The 18260-nt window shown below is 37.0% G+C and overlaps 3 protein-coding genes across 3 annotated transcripts; all 3 read right to left on the bottom strand.

Annotated features, from left to right (window-relative positions):
* Positions 1-43: 43 nt before the first annotated feature.
* On the bottom strand, positions 44-4472 carry J7337_000943 (uncharacterized protein; the record flags this gene model as incomplete). Its single annotated transcript, XM_044818689.1, has 4 exons — positions 44-494; positions 543-4024; positions 4077-4162; positions 4259-4472. 4 exons carry the CDS (start codon positions 4470-4472, stop codon positions 44-46), a joined length of 4233 nt encoding a protein of 1410 aa, XP_044686391.1.
* A 1947-nt stretch (positions 4473-6419) lies between these two features.
* Positions 6420-7733, bottom strand: J7337_000942 (uncharacterized protein; the record flags this gene model as incomplete). Its single annotated transcript, XM_044818688.1, has 1 exon — positions 6420-7733. One exon carries the CDS (start codon positions 7731-7733, stop codon positions 6420-6422), a length of 1314 nt encoding a protein of 437 aa, XP_044686390.1.
* Positions 7734-16553: 8820 nt separating this feature from the next.
* J7337_000941 (uncharacterized protein) lies at positions 16554-17591 on the bottom strand (the record flags this gene model as incomplete). The annotated part of the gene is made up of 1 exon (XM_044818687.1): positions 16554-17591. The coding sequence occupies one exon, from the start codon at positions 17589-17591 to the stop codon at positions 16554-16556; it is 1038 nt and encodes a 345-aa protein (XP_044686389.1).
* Positions 17592-18260: the final 669 nt, after the last annotated feature.

Here is an 18260-nt window from a genome sequence, read left to right as displayed (position 1 = left end):
TCCGGAGTATCTATAGGGTATCAAAACGCCATAATCACTCGCGTCAACGTCCCCGGAGCCCTTCCTCTATGCCGTGCTCGAATTCATCCTCCTCTTCCAACTGCTCATCACGAGCAAGTCGCTTTAAGCGCTCTCGTAACGCCGGATCCTGCTCTAGCTCCTGCCATAGCTCAACGTCCCATTCTTCGATGTTCTCACCGCGACGACTCTTTCCCCAGGGAGGCCAATCCCAAAGTCCAGCAATTAGGAGAAGACGTTTGACGCATTTGAGCACGATCTCGAACAGACCCAGGAGCCCAAGTACGATGAATAGTGTTGCCCACCATACTGCATCGGCCCCAAATACTTCCGTGAAACTATTTCGAATAGCGTATGGCCCGGACGGGCTACCCGCATAGGCTGCGTCAAGGAAACACAGCCAAGCGAACCAGCCGATAGTAGTAACAAAGAAAGATACCATGACAATGGTAGACTTGTAATGGGTTTCGAAAATGCTAATCACGTTAGTCTCGAAATGGTGCCCAAACGAGGTAGTCACTTACAAAAGTTTCCAGTTGATCCAGAGAACTCCAACTGAAAATGTGAGCGTCCCCAGGGCATACAAACCTTGGTCGCGCGCTGCCGGTGAGATCCAACCATAGCCAGCCCAGACGCCATACCAACAGACCACACCCTCAATGGCACCGAGAAGCATCCATCGACCAAACTTCCATATGTTGAGGCCCTGGTTGCGCTGCCCGTAGACATAAAGCTCGGGAACGGCCAGCAGTGTCTCAGCGCTGAGATCTTGCTCCCAAATTCCCATACAGATAACGCAGAGACTCGTAAAAAGGGTGTTGAAAACAGTCAGACTGGTAGCTTCATACAGAGACGTGCCGCTGTAGCCAGTATATCTTTGATACTGCGCTGTTGGCAGGTAGAAGAACATTTCCTTCCAGAACGTGTAAAGAATGAACTTGGCGGTACGAATGTAATTCCATCGTCCGTGGACAAGCAGCATCCTCTGCAGGAACCGAAATTGAGCAATGGCATAGTCTGCCACACGGGCTGCTTGGAGACCTTCCTTTCCAGATATGCCGATGCCCACGTGGCTGGCTGAGATCATGGCCAAGTCATTTGCACCGTCGCCGATGGCCAGGGTCAGGCCTCGACGTTTCCTGCCATGGTACTTCTTGAGACGAGACCGGACGGTGCTTACCAGCAGTGCTTTCTGCGCTGGAGAGGCACGGCAGCAAATGACCGAGTTGACTTGCAACATGACCGTAAAGAATCTGGCAGATAACTCTGGCGATTTTTCAACGGCCGCAAGCGTTTGCCCATCAATAACAACCACACTATGGACTGAGCCAGCTGAAAGATCCTCTTGCAGGGCAATCAGCTGAGAGTCAAGACTTCCCTTGGTAATGTCGAGGATATAAAGATCCGAGCCGGGCCGGCAAATTCTGGCGGAGTGAGCGATGTTGATAGCGGTCTCTCGCTTATCACCTGTAAGCATCCACACCTTGATATTGGCCTTCCGCAACCTCTCAATTGTCTCAGGGACACCCTTCTGTAGCTTATCCTCAATGGCAGTTGCACCAACCAGATCAAACGACTGCTCGATCATGTCGCCGGCATCCTCAATGCGCTGTTGACGATCATTGAGGCTAGTCGTGGCCTCGTCCCAAATCTTTTTCCAGGCCTGATACTCTTGTTCCGTGATGAACTTTTGCGCAAAGAGTAGCGTACGAAGGCCCTCGGTGGCAAAGTCATCCATGTGCTTAAAGCACTTGGAAAATGTCTCAGAGTCGTCAAGCAGGGCTGGATCCTCGAGGAAGGCTAGGTGTTCGGGAATTGGTTGCTGGTAATGAATGGGAGTGTTCAGATACTGGCCTCGAGGGAGATCGATTGACACACCGCGAGTCGCAATGGACAGACGGGGCTTATCCTCCGAGCGTCTAGAAAGTCGGCCAAATTCGAACGACTTGCTTCTATCCACATTGGGCCGTCTGCTTGTACTCCTGTCCCTCGACACGCCTGGGTTTCGTCGGATGGTGAGACTAGGCCTACCGCCAAAACTGTTACGTGGCTCTTGCTGCTCGCTGCGTCGGTGCATCTCACGCTCGAGCTCAGCGCTCTTCCGGACCTCACTAGCTTTCTGCTTGGCAATCTGCGACATCTTAAGACGAGGCAAGATAGCAGAGTCGGCACCTTTACAGATGACCGACACACGACCGTCTGGAAAACGAACAACGATCGACATCTTTTTCCTAGCACTGGTGAATTCAATCACGTCCAGAACCTCGTACTTGAGCTCTTCCTCGTGGCCGTCAGGCTGGGTGACCCGAAGAGTGATGGTTTGCGTCGTTCGATTAATGACAAGGTAACCGAGTTCCTGAGCAGCCCTGACGAGAGCTAGCTCGTCGGGAGATGCTGCTTGAAACTCTAGCTCTCCGTTCTCCTTATATTCAGGCAAACAGGTATGGCACAGAGCTACAGCGAGAATGTACTGCTTCGCCTTTCTAGCAAAACCTGAGTTAGGGCGGAGACGTAGGTATTCAATAAGGTCATTCGTAGTAACGTCGGGCTGAACATGATCCGGTCGTCCCGTTGAGCGCCATTGGGACGAGGATCTACGGCTCCCAAATGAATTGCGCGAAGGTGCCATTGAGGGTCTCGAGGGTGCCATAGATGGGCGATGAGACATGGAGGGGCGAGGTGACATGGAGGGCCGAGATGGCGAGGCGAGAGCTTGTGGCGTGGATGGTTCGTTCGACGCCTCGGCCTGTTCCTCTCTGATAACGACCGTGACGGGGTCTGTCTTGTAGACTGAAGGCTCACTTGGCTCAGACTCTTCATCGAGCTTAAAATCCTCCGCTTCGTCGACCTTTGGTTCCAGGTCCATCTCATGCAACCAAACAGTTCCTGCAACGCTGATCTTTCGAAACTTCATGACATTGTCTGTCAAGGTTCCCGTCTTGTCTGAGAAGACGTATCCCACCTGACCCAGATTCTCAAGGATAGTATTCGTATTGCACCGGGCAGGGGTATCTGTCTCTTCATCATACATTTCAACATCCGAGTTCAGCATCAGCAACTGGCCGATTTTGACGATTTCGAGGCTGATATAAAGCGACAGGGGTACAACGTTGTTGAACATAATAATGAAGGCAATGATGATCTGGTAGAAAGGCACCTTTGCCTGTTCCAGGTACCAGGAGTGCCTTTCTGTGCTCTTTTGCCATTTGACATAGCCCATAGATACGCCAACAGATAAGACCACAACATAAGTTGCAAGGGTAACGACGATTTTGTTCACAACTCGCTCGAGGGCTGGCTTTTTGGCTTTTGGGTGCTTGTTGGCGTTCATGCGAATCTTGCAGTCCTCGCCAGTGTTGATTACTAGCCCAATTGCTGTATTGGTGTTGCGAACAACACTTCCGCGATAAATAACCTCATTTGAAGTCAAGGGCACAGTCTTTTCGCTGACTGTCACGCGACCATCAAAGTTGTAGAGGTCAGGATTTGGGCTCTCAACGACGAAATCCGCCTTGCACTTGGAAATCCCCTCGATCGTGTCGCAGCCTTCCAAAGCGGGCGTGACCTGCTTGCTCTTGAGGTTGGTCTCTCCATCGAGAGCCATTGTTTCGATGTAAGCCAGCTTATTCTCCCCGTCGCTGTGTAGCAAGACAAGGTCTGCGGGAATAGGCTCGTCTCGGCAAAGCCTGATGATATCTCCGACTTTAATCTCGCTCCATCTCACAGGGACCCAATGCAATCCATTGAATTCCTCCTCCGGTACGGGATGCGGCTCGGCGGTCGAGTGTGTCAAAAACGGGTTAAGCTTTGTCCATTTATTAACTGGTCGTAGCTTTCCCGTGTATTTGTCTTCTCGTCCAAGCACAGTCGCGAAGCCAGCGTTCTCAATTTTATCCAGGCGATACCTTCGGTAGTCGTCGTAGCCTTCTTTAACAATTGTCAACATCACAAAGAATAAAAGCGGTAGAATAGTAGTGTAGGATCCGGTCGTCGAAAGGCCTGGAATCTGGTGTAGCTGTTAGCAGCAAATCCGACTTCAATGTTCTGCTCATACATACCATCTGCGGTATACCAACGCAAAGGAAATAAAAGTTTCCAACGCGAGAGAACTGAAAGAAAAGTTGCTTGGGTATAAAGTCCCATACTGTATATCTTGACGTTCGTATGCTGTTCGAGACATATGGAAAACCACGGCGAGGATCGATCAAAGGGGTTTCGTGTTCGAGTTCGAGAGGTATACGTCGCCCTTCAGTCGACACAGTAACATTCTTGCGACGCAGAATAAGCTCAATAACGGTCTTCTGGTATACATCTGCAGCAACATCCTTTATGCGATTGACCAATGGCGCGGAGCGGCCGGCACCACTGTTGCGACGGCGAACATTGACCTTTGAACTGGCTTTCGGTGATTCGGGGCCTAATGGCGCCTCGGCCTCAGATCGATCTTGGAACATGATGGCTTGGCGAGGGTGTAAAACGAGTGTATTGAGGTTATCTTGGTCGACATGCGGGACGTTCGCTGACGTCGCAATGGGTCGATTGGCGTGACGGGGCGATTAACTTCAAACGAGTGACTGTTGTTGCTGCTGCTGTATTTCCTGCCCTGACCCCAGCTGTTCAACCATGAGGTAACGGTCTCTGCCCGGGGGAGAGAAGGACGGCTAACCAAATCAAATCATGAGTGAGAATGGAAGGGATGAAAAGGTGGTTGATCTCGATCTAGAGTAGGAATTTTGGCCTGCCTTGATTCGGTGGTGGCGTGCTGTGTCAGGGTTGTTTTGTCTGATGGTACGGAGTAGTCGGCTAGATAATAAGGATAAGCTTATACGAGGTGGCTGACGCGTTGTAACGGAAATAAACGAATATAAGTTTAGATATGAATTTAGTTTATCATGATTCGAGGAGGCTATTTCGAGGTGTATATGTTATGACAGACAAGCTTTACAAGTAAAGGGATAAAATATGGGGAGTACGCGTGGAGCGTTGAGGCCGAACGGGAGGCTTCTGGGCTTCTCCTCTAGACTAGACTATGACTATGTCTCAATCTGGGGGAAGCCATTAATAGAGTTCAGGACGATTTTAATATGATAAACTTTTGCAACTGCACCTCTAAAGAAAATTCTTACTGCACAAATTGATTGGAAGCTTTAGAGAGTTTGATGAGACAATTGGAACTGGAATCTCCTTCTCCGATTTACAGTTAGCCACATATCCAGGTTGTCTCTCAGACTCACCCGTCATAGTGGATCGTAAAACTACCTGCGGGATACATACGTACTGAGACGAACATCAGCGCCAGTATCAATCTCATCATCTGCCGCCAACCAACTTAGAATTCTCTTTCTATCATTCTTATCATTCACTGGATCTTCATTGTATGATTAATTTGTGTTGTCTAAACTCAATTACACATACTCTTTTGACGGGTTGAGAAATTGCTATTTATCTTGACCACCATTTCGCGGTCCTGGAAAATCCATACAGTACATCATGGGAATCACCAAACCCCAATTCTTCATTTGGCATTCACTTATCACAATTATATGATGCAATCTCGCGAAATGAGTAGGTATGGATATACTTCCGGATCTTTCCTGAACCCCGAGGCATCAACTCGGGCTTTTAACGACCCTCCATGGCCAACTCCCCTGTCAACCACATATCAAGGATCTTCAGTTGCAGCGAGCCCTGGCTCTCTCTCCAGACCCCCTTGTTGGACCGCTATTGCCTGCTTTCGTGCAGTTTCGGCTGTGTCTTTTTTTTTTTTTTTTTCTTTTTTGCTTCTTCCGCTGTCACTTGTGCAGCTACCCATGGTACACCACGAGCGTGTTGATGAGCAAGGATTATCGACAAATCCACAACTTGAGTATCTTGGCTTTCGATATTTGCTCATAAGTTGCTTTGAGAACCACGTGAAGCTTTCGTTTGAGTATATATGTTGAATACAATTAACTTTATTATACTCCTGCATGTCAAGCACCTGCAAAACAGATTGCTAGACCAGCTTTATCAACTCCTCTGCATCAACTTTTATAAGCACAAAAATGCAGAACAACGAAAAACAGATAGCCTCCCTCCATGATTGTTTGGCTGTATCAGCCATTTTGCCACACCGATTCAAGATGCCTGCTAGATTGAACAACGAAAAATGATCTTTGCAAAAACAAAAAAACAAGACAAAAAAGCAGATAGCCACCCCCAATTTTTGACATTCGCTAAAAAGACAAAATGCGCCCTGAAGATCCAAACCGTTTTCTGATGCATGCGTAAGCCTCCGAATTGTATCGAGTTTCCCTATTTGATCGTGATCTTTTTGGAAGTTCCTCTAAAAAGGTACCGGTCCTGTTGGTAATGTGTATCATCATGCTGTTGTGGTCTGAACCTTTTTATCTTTTGCCCCTTTAGTGCACTCCCGCGTGCTCAAAAAGAGCTCGGATGGCGTCGTTGTCCATCTTAGCCTCAAGCGCGAGTTGGAGCTGGATCCTCGCCTTTTGGGGGTTAAGGAAACCAGCTCCAATTCCTGCCTGACAGGGTCCCACGAAACCGCCTTCTGGTCGACGGCTCACTATCACGGGGATGTTGGTTTCACGTACTATGCGTCGGATCTCTTCAGTGCCCTTGGAAGTCCAGAATCCAGCACCAAGGCCTGCGAGGACGATGCCTCGTGCGCCGAGATCAACAGCCGCCTTGAACATGCCAACACTGAGCTCCTGGTAAGCGTAGAGGATGTCCACTTGAGGCAAAGCTGATGACGGAGGTCGGGACGGTAATTTGAAATGGTGGTGACCCAGGGGCCGTGATGGCGGATAAAAGAAGACGGGCTGGATATTGACAAATGTTCCCAACAGGCCGCTATCAGGAGCTTGAAAAGCATCGAGATGGTTGGCGTTCACCTTTGTCGTGAAGCGAGCAGATCCGATGCGGTCGTTGATGGCAATCATGACTCCCCTGCCTCTGGCGTTCTCACTGGCAGCCAAAGTCACAGAAGACAGCAAATTCATGGGCCCATCAGCGCTTATGGCTGTTGCAGGACGCATAGAACCCGTTACAACCACGGGTTTGTCGCTCTGGATCGTGAGATCAAGGAAGAAAGCCGACTCATCCAGAGTGTCGGTTCCGTGCGTCACAACAGCACCTTGTGTAGATGGACTGTTGAGATCGGCCTGGATTTCCTTCGCCAACGCTTGTAGCATGTCTGAACTCATGTCTATACTGTCTGTGTTGGCGAATTGAACACCTCTCACGTTGGCAATATTGCACAGCTGTGGCACCGCATCAATGAGAGATTGGACACTCAGCGCAGCTGATTGATACCCCGTCGTTTGGTCAGCCGAACTAGCAGATCCAGCGATAGTGCCCCCTGTCGCATAGATGGTGATATTTGGAAGATTCGGACTGAAGCAGTTGAACTCAGGGGTAGTTGAGACTTCAAAGGGAATGCCTGTCTGTATTGGCGCCTTTTGCAGTGCGGAGAAGTGAGGTTGAAGATACAGCTCATGAACAGGAGGGCCCAAGACTGAAGCCGCCCATGAACCAAACTGGAGCAGCGCCGATGAAGGGGCCAACACACTCAGGATGATTCGCCACAGGTAAGTTGTCCACGAAGCCGATGAAGGGGTCATCTTGATGGTCGACGAAGCAGCTGGTCCGGAGCAGTAAACCGGAGCCGTAGCAACCAAGGCGCGGCCGTGAAGCCGTTTAAAGCTGGGCATCATGATGTGTGATTCTCGAGTCTTTAGTTTAGACATCCAGTATAGTACGGTAGGACGCTTGTCCTTCTTTCTCGCCAGCCAAGGTCCAGCCTCTGAGGAAAGTGAGAGAGGGAGATTTAGATAAACTATGCACCCAGCAGCGAATGTCCCATTCTTGTACTGCGCGTATGGCTAACTTAACCCATTTGCATTGGATTGTCTGTTTACAGTACAGTACAATTATTAGTCAATTTCTCCAACCTTGAGCTTCTGCTTCTGAGCACGGTGCATCGGCCCGTCAGACGAATCGCAGTCTATCTTACGACCCCTGGACACTGACTGAGCAGGGTATTATGGGCGTGGTCTGACATGGTTGCATTTCACGCATTTTTTTAGGGTTCTGTTCTGCAGCAAGCAAACAATTGATGAACTTTGCACCTTCGTCCCTCGGCAAGGCCCTAGTAGTGATTGCGTTTTGCGCCATTAGCCCAGGGTTCTCTTCCACTAAACATGGGGGAGCGGATGGGGGGGGGGTCCCATGTTGTTATGGGGCAGACAACGGCTATGGAGAAGAGAATGAGCATGGGGGCAGGCAAAGCAGACGGAATATGATGGATCAGTGTGAGTGGGAGTTGTAGTGAGTGGGTGCGTGCATGTGGTGGTGGTGGTGGTGGTGGTGGTGATAAATACAGTAGTGGATGGACGGATGTGATGTGCAGTAGGGGGGAATAGCTGAATAGCAGCCGAGAGAATGACGATGGTTGCAGGAAATTATGTAGATGCCTTGCCTATTACGAGGTCATACTTTGGTGCTTATGTATGAAAATGCCCAGTAGCTTATGGTATCCGCTGGTGTATGTATCGTGAGGAAGTCAATCACCTTGTATGCTATGCAGCTATTCATTCTATCTTTTTGCTCAAGCCAAGACAATGACAGCCTGGTCAACTCGGCACCGACAAGGGTGTCACTGGCACTTTGGTGTGCTCAAGGATGTTCGATAACTAATGAATACCCTCTTGACAACTCCACGGTTATCCGATCCAGTCTACGGAGTACATCCATGTTGCGTTGTGGTAGATGTGTTGTGTTGTTGGCTTTAGCTAAGCGGGCATGCAACTCGAGCGACCGTGCGGATGTAGCAAACAATGGATAATCGTGATATTGACTCGTCGCATGACATGCGCAATATAGTTAATATATACTGCTATCGGCATATCTTTTCTTCTAGGTTATCCCTTCATGTATCTTCCGAGTCAAGAGAGTCAAAATCCAAGGATAAAAACATGGTCATCACATTTTATTACCTATCAAACATAGCCCAAGGCCCTGATCAGCAAGCCCAGTAAATTCTACCAGGCAGTCAATTTCTGCTAAAAAAGTAATATAAAAAGAGGCAGTTAACTAACCTTTTTATATTTAAAGCTATTTTCTTATTATAATCTTACTTAATTAATAAATAAGTAATTTAATAGCTTTTATATAAGTAAGTAATATATTAAGCTAGTAAAAAGGCTTATAAATTACTAAATAAAAATAAAAAGCTAAAAAATATCTTTATTTTTTAATATTTTTTATTATTTTAAATATTAAATATAAAATTATATAAATTAAAATAAAAGTAATTATAATAATCTTATTAGTTTAATTAAAAATACTATATATAAAAAATATTTTTTATAATTAAGCTTTTATAATAATTTTATTTATAGAATTATTATTAATAATTTTAATAATTAATAATTATAGTAATTAGCTATTATTATTACTTTTTTAAATTACTTTAACTATTAATATTATTATTAGTTTTATTATAAAAATAATTTATTTACTTAATAGCTTTATATTAATATTTTTATTAACTTTTAAGTATATACCTTATAATTATTAACTATTTTAAATATAATATTTAAAGACTGATTTTATATAAATAAAAGTAACTTTTATTAACTTTTTTAATAATTAAAAACTAATATTAATATAAGTAATAGCTAATATTAATTACTTAAATTAAAGCTAATAATCTTTTTATAAATAATAGCTTATAATAAGCTTTAAAAAAATATAGCCTATTAATTTAAAGTTAATTAAAGTATTATATTAACTATCTTTTTTTACTTAATTAACTTTATATAGTATTTATATATAAAATTTATTTAATTACTAAATTATAAATATATTAATTTATAAATTAAGCTAAATAATAAATTTTATTAATTTAATAATATAATTAAAGTAATAAATAGTATATATATATTAATATTTATTTTTTTTACTTAATAATAAAGATTTTAATTAAAAAAGTTAATAGTTTCTTAAAATATTTTTATTATAATTAATTTTAAAAAATAATTTTTATATTAAAATATTAAAATATTTTTATAATAATATATAAAGTATAGCTAATAAGGTTTTATATAATAAAAATAATATAATATAATACTTATTTTTTAGTATATTATATATAAAGTATTATATATAATACTAAAAAATATAATAACTTTAAAAATAAGTCTTAAGGTTATATAATACTATAGCCTTTAACCTTATAATTTAACTAAATAAATAGCCTTAATTTATAAATATAAAAAGATATTTTCCTTAGCTTTAGTAGGCTAAATACCTTCTCTATTATTACCTAGTTAAAGTAATTAATATTAAGGCTTTAACTTAAATAAACTATCTTAAAATAAGCTAAAAACTAAATAAGCTATTATAAAATATACTACTATATAATTACTATTAATAGCTATAACTATTTTATTATAGTAATTAATAACTATATAAATAGTAATCTAACTAATATTAATAATCTTAATATTAATAATATCTTTAATTTATATACTTTCTTTTAATATTTAAATATTATAAGTAAAGACTTACTATATATTAATAAATTAATACTAATATAGTAAGTTAATCTTATAATCTTTAATTATATTATAAAGCTCTTAAATATATAAAATATATTTATTATCTTAACTATTATAATTAAGTTAAAGGCCTTAAAAGGCCTAGCTAATTACTTAAAGTAAGATTAAGACTTATTAATAAAGTAATAAGCTTTTATTATAGCTATTAGATTAAGTAGTAATAATAGCTAATACTAGGTATAGTTTATAGAAGTAAAATATATAGTTAAAGTAATTAAATTAATAATATAAATATTATATTATAGGAATTAAGAGCTATTATAAAGTAAAAAAAAGGAAGTAAAGGGGAAAAGAAAGGTAAAAAGGTAAATTATAAAATAAAGGTTTTAGTATTAAAGGAAAAACTATAAATATTAGTAGGCTAAAGCTAGCTTAATAGGTTAGTAATAGATTAAATTAGGTTATAAGATAATATAAAGCAATATAAGGAATATAAATTAAAAGTAAATATAGCTAATTAATACTTAAGATAATTTTTATATATACTTATAGGTATTAAAAGATCTATTAATAATATAATATTAATAAAATATACTTATATAAACTACTATAACTATATATTTTAATTTTATAAACTATAGCTAATATTAACTATTACTATTATTTAATATAATACTATTAATAAAGGCCTACTATTACTTTAATAAGTATTAACCCTATTTTAAGTAATTTATTAAGTCTTTTAATATATATATTTAATCTATAATATAGTTACTAAAAGCTTTATTTTTAGCTTTATTTTTATTAATATTAAATAGTTATACTTAATAACTAAAAATTATAAAATTAACTTATTATATTATTAATAGTTTATTAATATATAGTAGGTATTTTCTTATAATTTTATAATACTTTAAGAAAGATTAAAAAACTAATATAATATTAAGCTTAAAGCTATAGATTTTAATTAAAAGGCTAAATATATAATTATTAATTATTTTAATTAAATAGTTATAGCTATTATTAATATTAATTATATAATATTATATCTTATATTAGTTTTTATAATCTTTAGCTTATTTAAAATTAGGCTTTTAAGGTTAAAGCTTTAGTATTAATTATCTTAACTAGGTAATAATAAAGAAGGTATTTAGTTTACTAAAGTTAAAAGAAATATCTTTTTATACTTATAAATTAAGGCTACTTATTTAGTTAAATTATAAGATTAAAGGTAGTAGTATTATATAACCTTAAGACTTACTTTTAAAGTTATTATATTTTTTTTTAATATTATATATAATACCTTATATATAATATATTAAAAAATAAATATTATATTATATTATTCTTATTATAAGACCTTATTAGCTATACTTTATATATTACTATAAAGATATTTTAACTTTTTAATACTTATATAAGTAGCTTTTAAGTTTTATTAAAAAGATTCTTTTTTACTAATATTAGCTTTAAATTATAAAAAGAAATTTTAATTTTATATTTATAAATTTAATATTATTTTTAAAATTAAAGTAATATAATAAAAAGACTTATAAATAAAAAAGAATTATATAACCTTTACTATTTATAACTTTAAATAGTTATAAAATAGGCTTTTAAATATTATAAAAAAAAGTAAAAAATAATAAAAAATAATATACTTAAATATTTTTTTAATAATTAAATTAAGATTATATATACTATAATTAATTTATATAACTTTTTTATATTTAAAAAGAAAAAGCTAGAACTAAGGTATAAGAAAAAAGGTCTTTTTAATTAAAAAATCTATATTTTAATAAAAGCTTATAGCTATATAAATAAAGTTATAATAAAAAAATCTAAAATAAATATAAAAAGTCTAATTATAAGTTAGCTTTAATTTACTTATTAAATATATTTATAGCTTTTTAATAACTTTAAATTTAAGGAAATAAATAAAAAAAAAAGTACTATAATAAATAAAAAAAAGAGTATTATAATAAATAAAAAAAAAGTACTATAAGCTAATAAGGCTAATAAAAAAAAGTATTATAAGCTAAAAAGGCTAATAAAAAAGAAATTATTTTAAATTTATAAAAATTAAATTAAAATTATATATTTTTTTTATTTAAGCTTATTTTAATATTAATAATACTTTATATTAAAAATTTTAAGCTAATTAAAGCTTATAAAAATATTATCTATATATTATTTAAACTTTTTTAAGTTAAAATAATTACTTTATAATATTAACTTAAAGCTATAATTAAATAAAATATCTTTAAAGCCTTATAATATTATAAAAGCTTTAACTTCTTAGCTTTTTATAATATTATAAAATATATAATAATTAGCTCGCCTAATATAATACTATTAATAAAGGCCTGCTATTACCTTAATAGGTATTAACCCTATTCTAGGCGATTTATTAAGTCCTTTAATATATATATCTAATTTATAATATAATTACTAAAGGCTTTATCTTTAGCTCTATTTCTATTAATATTAAGTAGCTATACTTAATAGCTAAAAATTATAAGATTAATTTATTATATTATTAATAGGTTATTAATATATAGTAAGTATTTTCTTATAATTTTATAATACTTTAAGAAAGATTAAAGGATTAATATAGTATTAAGCTTAAGGCTATAGATTTTAGTTAAAGGGCTAGATATATAGGTATTAATTACTTTAATTAAATAGTTATAGCTATTATTAATATTAATTATATAGTATTATATTTTATATTAGTTTTTATAATTTTTAGCTTATTTAAAATTAAGCCTTTAAAGTTAAAGCTTTAGTATTAATTACTTTAACTAGGTAATAATAAAGAAAGTATTTAGCTTACTAAAGCTAGAAGAAATATCTTTTTATATTTATAAATTAAGGCTATTTATTTAATTAAATTATAAAGTTAAAGGTAATAGTATTATATAACTTTAAGACTTACTTTTAAAGTTATTATATTTTTTTAGTATTATATATAATACTTTATATATAATATATTAAAAAATAAGTATTATATTATATTATTTTTATTATAAGACCTTATTAGCTATACTTTATATATTACTATAAAGATATTTTTACTTTTTAATAAAATATATATTTTTTTAATTATTAATATTATATATTTTATATTAATATTAATACTTTAATAAAAGCTTTATTTATTTCCTTTTTATTAAATAATATTTAAATTAAAATATTATTTATATTTTTTTATAGCTAATTTATTACTTTTATTATAAAATTAATATTTTAATTTTTTATAAAAAGCTAAGTATAATTCTTAATTATATTTTATAAATCTTTTACTTTAATTAACTATAATAATATTATATAATTATAAGTAAATAACTAACTTTATAAAAATAACTCTTTTAAATTATTAATATTACTATTACTTTTTTTTATTATTTTTTTTTCTTTTTTTAAAAAAAAGGAATTACTTTATTAAAAGCTATTAATATTATAATAATTCTTTTTTTATTACTTATTATAAAAATCTATAATAGCTTTAATAAAAAAAAATACTTTTTTAACTTTATTATTATAAACTTATTAATTTATTTATATAAATAGCTTAACTTTTAGCTTTTTTTTAATTAAATTATTATTATTTTATTTACTATTTACTTTAATTAGTTATTAATCTTAAACCTCTTTTTATTTTATATTATTATTAAAAATAATCTTTATTATAAATAAAAGTATTTTATTATAATACTTAAAAGTATTATTATTAATAGCTTTTATAATATATCTTTTTATTAAATATTTATTAAAAAAGATCTTATATTATAAATTAATTATAATATAATTATTAATATTAAAGCTATTTTTTATTACTTTTACTATTACTTATAAGTATTTTTACTTAAAATCTAATTTTTATTATTAATTAATAAATACTTTTCCTTTTTTTATAATTTTTATATATTTTATTATATTAAGTATTTTCTAATATATATAATAATTATCTTTTAATACTATATATTTTAATTTAATTTAATAATAATTCTATTTTATTATTAAAAAGGCTTTTTTAAAGAAAATAATAAAAGATTTAAAAATAGGCTTTAATATAGCTTTTTTCTTTAAATTTAATATCTAGCTTTATTTAACTTTAAAAAGAAAGTTTATTAAATAAAAGTATTATTTAAAAATCTAATAATTACTTATTAATTATAAAAAAAAAAGCTATAATAAAAAAAAAGTTATAATATAATATTAAGTTATAATAATAATTAAATTACTTATAATTAATTTAGTAATAGTATTAGGCTTATAAAATAAAATATTTTATTTAATTATATTATTAAAAATTAACTTTTAATAAAAGAATTATTATTAATTTAAAGGTTAATTAATTTAGCCTTTTTAGCTATAATTATATTAATTAAAGTAATTAAAATTACTATTAAAATTAGCTTTAAAAGTAATAAAAGCCCTTTATAGATATAAAATAGCCTTCTTTTAATATAACCTCTTTAACCTACTTATATAAATATATTAACTTTACAGTATAATAAATTTCACTAGGCTTGCTGATCAGGGCCTAAAGCAGACACGACACTGCAACGCCAAGGTTACTTTGCACAAGATGCAAGACACACATGCACCGCACATGCTGTACAGGACAGTAACAGCAGGGTTCTCATTCTCGACCTATTCTTCTTCCACCTGTGGGGCTTCCTAACCTGGCTCCTCATCCGATGCCCCGTAGACCCATTAACTACCTACCTAGGTACGTAGACATGCCGTCTGAGGCAATTCTAAACATGCATCCATATCCATACCGATACAGCATCCTGCCTTAGCCTGGCTTACAACACATGCCACTTTATTCCGGCGGCGTATTAGCATTGTACATACCAGCATCATCTTGATCCATCCCGTCCGGTCTTTCTCTCTGAGTTACCTACCTAGCTGCGCTTCTCAATTCGGTGCTCCTGGCCCGAGTCTTTGCACCAGTTCTGTCTTTTGCTGGAATTCCGGATTGGTTCACACCACTTGAGTTCGATGGCGCAACACCATCCTACAATTCACATGATGTTGCTGACACGCACCTCATCAACTATGTACCCGAGTCTGTTCATAGGTAAGGTAGCTACTAACATGGAACCTTTCTGAAGGGCTGATTCCTCATGTCACACATACATACATACATACATACATACATACGGGAATAGCAGCGAGACATCAGGTGCTTTCTTCAGCTCCAGCTGTTACATACCCATATGCACACGTACATACGTAGTGGCACACTGGGAAACAGCCTGCAACCTGCATCATCATCAACCCGTACAATGCCAAGACTACTATCAAAGGGTCCTCAGATCATAAGAACCAACAGGCCCCCCACGGCAAAAACCAGGCCTGGCTCCTGTTCAATAAACCCGGCCGGGTATGTTATTCCTCATGTAGAGTAGAGGAGACTTATCTGCCCCGTCGAAGAAACATCAACAGCGGGTCTGCATTAGCAGCGCATCCTAGCCTTCCAAGAACGATCTAGAGTAGAATTTTTCTTTCTTTTTCCTTGATGAAGAATGACAGGCAGCGGATTCAAGGTCCCTCCCGCGGTTTCACGGCATTCCCGCCCCATCTATTCCCACTGCTGACGACAACTCATGCCGGCACTCAGAAGAGGCAATGCCAACTAGCTGCCAAGTGATTTGCAAGAGTAGGGATAAAAAGATGTCCCGAATTTCACTGAGACTACCTTGATAGACTACTTTCAAGTATCATGGCTGAACATCCTCACATCTTCACAGACTTCTTCGTTTCAATCTTTGTGTAAATTCAATACGCTGCTCGCGGTCCACCCCGGGACGTCGCTATGTTTAGAAAAAGAATAAGAGAAAGAAAAAAGAAAAGGGGGGGAATACAAGGCGGCAATTTCTTTGTAACATCCTTTAATGCCGAAATAACGTCATTCTAGACCATGATAGCACATGGAGCCCTGAGAGCATCTGGGCGCCCCTATACCGCAGTAGCCGGTGTGAGCTTCTCCATGCTAGCCCCCCCCTCGAACCACTCCGGCGAAATGAGCTTCTCGCGGGCAGAGTACAAGTGTTTGTACGCAGTCTTGACTGTACCATCGCTGACACCCGCCTGCTTGGCTATAGGTAGTGAGCTGCGCGATTCTCCGACGATCTGGCACGCCATGTAGATACATGCTGCGGCAACGGATAGAGGCGATCGTCCTGCGAGTGCCGAAATATCGTTGGCCCCCTCTGCCAAAGCGCGAGAGATCTTGGAGATTTTGGTCTGTTTCGTGAAACCAAGCTGAGAGACATAGCGGCCGCATAGATCCTCGGCACCCACTGATGTGTTCTCGTAGTTGGTGACTGTGTTGAGACCTGTGGCTGCGCCGTCTTGGTCCTGCAGCTTCTGCAGAAAGCTCTGAAGTTGCTTGAAAACTCGACCGACTTCCTTCTTGCTCACGCTAGTCAGGTCGAAGATTTCACGGAAGGTTCGAGGCACGTTGTTCTGCCGGCACGCGATGAAGATGCAACCCGCAATAACGGCTTCCTGGGGCTTTCCTTTGAGGAACTTGTGCTTGTCCACGAGCTTGAAGATGTGCTTTGCAGCGTTGGAAACGTTCGTGCCCATGTTGATAGCTTCGCAGAGCGAAACGATCTCCTTGTAAGCTTGCATGAGGCCCTTCTGTGACTTGTCTTGGTTCGTGTTGTTTTGAGTCCTTGACAGAGCCTTGTGTGCCTTGGTCTCGGAAAAGGCTACCGTCGTCGCGAGTTGCTGGCCTTCGACAAACTCATCCTGCGGTCCACCAACACGGCTGGGGTCGTCACCTCCTTGGTCGTCATTTGCAAAAGTTCGCCATTCTGATCTCGTATCAATGATTCTTGAGCCGACTACCATGCCGCAGTCTTCGCACACTGTATCACCGCTGGAGAACTCCTCGACTAGGTGGGGCGGGCTGATGTTGCACTCAGGACATACTAGGATATTACTGAGGTCTTCCTCAAAAGCAGGCGCATCGCTGCCGTTTGGGGCCATCATCCGAGGCGGCACGTTCTGCCGTGGAGGTTGAGGGGGATGTTTCGTTAGAAAATGAGATACGGCGAAGTTAAGTGAGGAAGGGCGCTTTGTCCAATGGATTGTATGATAAGAATGACTAAGCGAGCTCTGACTGCTGGCGTTTAGGCTCCAGACGTCTAGGCAGGCAGTCTGATTAAATATCCCTGCCTACCTAACATAGCTTCTCAATGGATCATGAAGGAAAATGTCGACGACAGTTGTTCAGTTCACATTTGCAAATAGATAATTAAGATCAACATTCACTGCTGGAGTTCATAAACGCACTGAAGAACAGATGGTACTGTGCAGGTAGTTACGGACCCAGAACTATACATGAGCACGTGATCTCTTTGCTGACGCTGATAGATTCTGCAGAAGCTTGTGGAAGGTTTACAAATTACCAACAAAGAAACCTTAACAAAAAAGCTTTGGCAAGTCTGCTTATTTTGTTCTTCTGGATTTGATTTGATGACCTTCGCAGGTACTCCGTAATCCTTCTTCATCCACCTAAGTACTACAAGTAGTAACTCCCGACAAATTAAAAGTCCCGGGCGCCACCTCAAGCCTAAGTTGTCGATGCTTGTTTATGAGTCTGGCCAAGTTACGACACACTTTGAGCTCCCGATATGTATTTCCGTTTTCCAGGTT

This window comes from Fusarium musae, chromosome 1 (assembly GCF_019915245.1).
Source record: "Fusarium musae strain F31 chromosome 1, whole genome shotgun sequence".
Classification (NCBI taxonomy): domain Eukaryota; kingdom Fungi; phylum Ascomycota; class Sordariomycetes; order Hypocreales; family Nectriaceae; genus Fusarium; species Fusarium musae.
Note: the sequence above shows the minus strand (reverse complement) of the source record. Positions and strands in the feature narration are given on the sequence as shown.